General features: G+C 31.6%; 1 protein-coding gene across 1 annotated transcript; it reads left to right on the top strand.

Annotated features, from left to right (window-relative positions):
- The first annotated feature begins 1,820 nt into the window (after positions 1–1,820).
- On the top strand, positions 1,821–4,529 carry LOC110800158 (mannose/glucose-specific lectin). Its single transcript, XM_022005449.2, has 6 exons — positions 1,821–1,978; positions 2,479–2,655; positions 2,788–3,033; positions 3,149–3,340; positions 3,789–4,043; positions 4,159–4,529. Exons 1-6 carry the CDS (start codon positions 1,964–1,966, stop codon positions 4,159–4,161), a joined length of 888 nt encoding a protein of 295 aa, XP_021861141.2. The 5' UTR covers positions 1,821–1,963; the 3' UTR covers positions 4,162–4,529.
- Positions 4,530–5,196: the final 667 nt, after the last annotated feature.

Here is a 5,196-nt window from a genome sequence, read left to right as displayed (position 1 = left end):
GTTATTTATTTTGAGAATATTAATTTTTTATAATTTTTTTTCATAAAAAATTAAATATATTAACGGTCAAACATTGCACCGGAGTCCGTGCAAATAGTAAGTGTAAAGATTTTTTTGAAACGGAGGAAGTATATAGCTATCCCTTTTAAATATTTACCTTATTACACTACAAGAATTTGTATTTTTAACGACAACCTAATTACGACGGGTCAAAAATCCCGTCGCAAAAGCCTTTTGCGACGGGGCTAACAACCAAACAATGACGGGAATAACCGTCGTAAATGTCTTTTACGACGGGTTTACGACGAATTTACGACGGGATTTCTATTAACGACTGCCCCCTTTTATGACGGGTTTGCGACAGGAAATCCCGTCGTTAATAGTACAATTTCTTGTAGTGTTAAAATAACTACTAGTGTACAAAATTAAATAAAGCGGATTAAAAATTAATCAAACTATGTCAAAAGTTACAGTAATATTCAAACGATGTACAATAATTTAATTATACAGTGCAATTCAATTAATTCATTATACATATTATATTCTAATGATTATATGGGGAAGTGTTTGAATGAAAATGAAAATCGAGTACGTAGCTCAACATTGACAGCACAAGTCGCCTTTTGGCACAAATTCGAAAAACCGAAAGTTGATTTAATAAAGTTAGATGGATTCTCGATCTCCTGTTCAGGTAATCATTCTTTGATCCAACTAGCTAGTGCAGATTATATTATCCACATACATGTTGAATATGCAATTATATTATTCTCAGATTAAAAGTTGACATTCGATTATTCATGCATGTCGACATTCTCCATATAAATTTCTGCTTACTTTCGACGCAATTGATTAACTTACTGTTAATTCAATTAAGATAGGAGTATCATCTCGCGCGGGCATTAGCAACCTTTCACTACAAGAAATTGTACTATTAACGACGGGAAATCCCGTCGCGAAAGACCAATAATCGTTGATTAACGACGAGATTTCCTGTCGCTAACCCGTCATAAAAAGGGGCCGTCGTTAATAGAAAATCCCGTCGTTAACCCGTCGTAAAAGACATTTGCAACGGTTATTCCCGTCTTTGTTTTGATGTTAGCCCCGTCGCAAAAGCCTTTTGCGACGGGATTTTTGACCCGTCATAATTAAGTTGTCGTTAAAGATACAAATTCTTGTAGTGTTTGCATATTTCCACAAATGAGTATATTTTTTATTCTCCTTTGTACAAATGGGAAAATTTGAATTGCTCATCTATATCTATCTATATATTATAAATACCACGTAACTTACTCCTTCCGTTCAATAATATTCCTCATTTTTCCATTACCCGTGGTCTCCAATGCACTACTTTGACCATTAAAAATTTTAATTTCGCATTTGTAAAAATTTAAAAAATTTGATATTTAAAAAATTTGATATAAAATGGAATTTTGAAATTAGACTCTTGGGATAGTATATTACTCCCTCTGTATGTTAAAAAAGAAATCGTATGAGATCGACAATTTTTATTTTTTATTTTTTATACTACTAATTAACCATATGAATGGTAAACCTGAGTAATATTATGAAACGAAAGAAGTATAAGACAAGCAAATCGATTTGATGCTAATTACAGATGTCACTCTCTAATTTGCTTGTCTTATCTTAAAATATTAATTAATTACTAGCTCCATTTTAAAAATGTTCTTTATAATTATTAATTTCAATGTAAGGATCTTAAAACAAAAACAAAAACAATTATCATTTTTACTGTAAGTGTGGTTTTTCCTTATGAATTTATGATAACAAAAATGAACAAACAAGTCGTAGATGAAGGAATATATTCTTGGTCCCCTTCCCAGATTTAGCACCCTCTATATATATCCGACCAATAATCTACACCTTACCACATCAATTCATTGCACTAATTAAACTTTTTAATTATTGCAAGCTAAGTTCCGACTCATCTTCAAAAGCTGAGAAAATGGCTCAACTCCAGGTGTATGATTTTTCTTTTTAAATCTTACGCAGTAATTCATTTGTGTTATTTTTTGAATGCAAGCTTGGAACACTAAAATAAATAGTTACACTACAAGAAATTGTACCATTAACGACGGGAAATTCCGTCGCTAAAAGGCCAATAATAGTTGATTAATGACAGGATTTCCTGTCGTGAACCCGTCATAAAAAGGGGCTGTCATTAATGAAAAATCTCGTCGTTAATCCGTCGTAAATGTCTTTTATTACGGTAGTTCCCGTCTTTGTTTGGTTGTTAGCCCCGTTGCAAAAGTCTTTTGCGACATGATTTTTGACCTATAGTTATTAGATTCTCATTAAAGATACAAATTCTTGTAGTGTTAAAGTTAAAACATGTTCATGGTGGTTATCCTCCAACAAAACATCAACAACATTTGTTTTATTAATTAACAATGTTTAAATAGTTTTAAATTAATCCTCTCCTTATGTAGTTACGGAGAAAAAAATTCGTTGTTGTTGCAGAAGTACGGACCATATGGTAATAAGGAGGCCGAAGAAAACTTTTCCATTCAACTTGAAGATGATCAAGAGATAAGAGAAATAATAATAAGGCATGGATTGATTGTGGATGCAATTGGGTTCACCATTACTGGTCAAGGAACCAGCATATATGGCGGCAAAGGCGGAAATGAATCCAAGGTCATACATATGCATGCGCATACATAAAACTTCAAACCTTTATTTATACTACGTACTACACTACGTTTTTATTTATTTATTTCAGATTTAATTCCAATCATAATGTATGTTTTGCTTCATTTTATTATGAAGGTTGTGCTCAAATTAGGTGAATTCGTAACTGGAATCAGTGGACAATCTGGAGATACGAATAAGATATCCAAATTGAGGATCCATACTAGTTTGAATAAGCGTGGATATGGTCCATTTGGCTTCAAACAATTAACCAAAAGTGTATGCAACTTTTCATCTCCAATTGAAAAAGGCAGCAATCTTGTTGGGTTCTTTGGAAGTGCACTTGATTGCAATCTTGTTTCCCTTGGAGTCTATGTTGAAAAGGTAACATTTAAAAAAACTTCTTCCGTTCTCTATTAATTGCAAATATATCTGGGCCACGTGAATTAAGAAAATGAGAAAATAGTGGATTATGAACACATATTTGTTTTTATTGAAGGAGAGTCAGAGTGTGAAGAATTACGGGCCTTACGGCCATCAAACTGGCCAACCATGGACTATAATGCTTGAACCAACTGAGAATTTAAGAGAAATAATCATAAACACTGGCGCAGTTGTTGATTCTATCACATTCATCACTACAAACAATCAACGGAAGTTTGGCGGCGATGGTGGAAATGCTGAACACAAGGTCAATCTTCTTTTTCTAATCCTTTATTCAATTTCCTTTACTTATAGGGAGATGATAAATATCACAAGTTGCGAAAACATTTAGTTGTCGTAATCTCACTTGTTGGGGTTTAATTGGTATATATATGCGCCATGTATGCTATGCGTCATCAGAATATTTTTACTATTAATGCAATATTTTTACTATGAAAATAAGTAAATAAGGCAGTCGATATAAAGAAGGAAACAAATTAGAATATTAAGTTTTTCTTACTTTTTTTTGAAACATGTATATTAAGTTATACTATAAGTTAAAAATTTTAGTTTTCAATTTAAATCATGACACATAACTACATAAGCATGCTGCGCTATGTAATCATTGTGACACGACTTAAAGGTCGCATGTTGTCATCTTTATCATCTTCGTTATTTATATTCTGATCTAGTTATAATTGTTACATGTTATACAGATTAAACTCAAATATGACGAGTATATAACAAATATAAGTGGTTCAATTGGAAAATGGCACCAAAATGTTGACGTGACCAAGTTAATGATACATACTAATTTTAATCAAGACGGTTATGGACCTTATGGAGGAGGTCCGCACACGGCGTATTTGTCTAATTTTCGCTCACAAGTACCATCAGCTGGTCGTGTTGTTGGATTTTTTGGAACACTGCACAACAACTATGTTCAGTCCATTGGGCTCTATGTGAACGAGGTACTATATCCTTTGTACTACGAAGGACTAGATATAAAATTATCACTCAAATTAATTGGATCATAATAATTATATATGTAGCTAATACTTCTTTTTATTGATTTTGCATGTCCAGTAATTGATCAGGATTGCTAATGCTCTTAACGTACTTCTTGTGTATGGATGACGTTCAAGTCTTTGGCTACCTTAATTTTCATCATCTCATGTAACTTGTCTAATTAATATGGTTATGTGCGCGCCTTGGAACGTATTTTGTTTCTAATTAATAATAAGACACGTATCGTCACTCGTTAGTATCTTGTACGGAGTATACTACAAAGTGGCCTCTCCCCTGAAGAATGGTTTCTAATCTTCTTTCATATATCATTGGTGATTACACTGTAATAAAGTAGCCTTTTATGTAAGCAATGTGGGAGTATTCTCACAAAGGCATTATTCACTGTTTTGCTATATATATATATATATATTATTCCTTATATAACAGTATTTCTATGACTTCATATCTTTGCTCGAAAATGATAAAGATTGTAACTTGCGACCTTTAAGCCGTGTCACAATGATAACATGACATGCATAAATGTCATGATTTAAATTGGAAAGTAAAATATTGAACTTATAAAATTTATTATACATGTTACAGAAAAGGTAAGAAAATATTAATATTCTAATTTACAAATTAAATAAATTAAATAATATAATTATTTATTTCAAAAAATATTTAAGATTTGTATGGGTGATGATAAAAGTCGCAAGTTGCGACAACATTTAGTTGTCGCCATCTTACGTGTCGAAGTTTAATGGGTACATATAGGCGCCACATAGGCTATGCGTCATCAGAATATTTTTACTATGAAAATAGAAAAATTTGCCAAATACAACCTAATAAGTTCTCTATTTGCCTATTACAACCACAAATTTCTAATTTTACCAATTTCAACTAACCTTAAATTTATACATCCATTTTAAATTACAACCCAATGTGGTTTTCCAAAATCACCGGAAGATGATGTCATAATGTTATTAAAAAAAATTACATAATGTCTATAAAAAATAAAATCGATAAATAAGAATTAAAACAAAAAAATCGAAAAAATAATTTTTTTTATAGATATTATGCACTTCGTCATTTTTTAATAACTTTATGACATCATCT

The sequence above is a fragment of the Spinacia oleracea genome, chromosome 4, assembly GCF_020520425.1.
Source record: "Spinacia oleracea cultivar Varoflay chromosome 4, BTI_SOV_V1, whole genome shotgun sequence".
NCBI lineage: Eukaryota > Viridiplantae > Streptophyta > Magnoliopsida > Caryophyllales > Amaranthaceae > Spinacia > Spinacia oleracea.
Note: the sequence above shows the minus strand (reverse complement) of the source record. Positions and strands in the feature narration are given on the sequence as shown.

Coding starts and splice junctions, on each gene's coding strand:
- LOC110800158 (XM_022005449.2), top strand. Junction 2,656..2,787: donor AAGGCGGAAATGAATCCAAG/GTCATACATATG, acceptor TTTATTATGAAG/GTTGTGCTCAAATTAGGTGA. Junction 3,341..3,788: donor GTGGAAATGCTGAACACAAG/GTCAATCTTCTT, acceptor CATGTTATACAG/ATTAAACTCAAATATGACGA.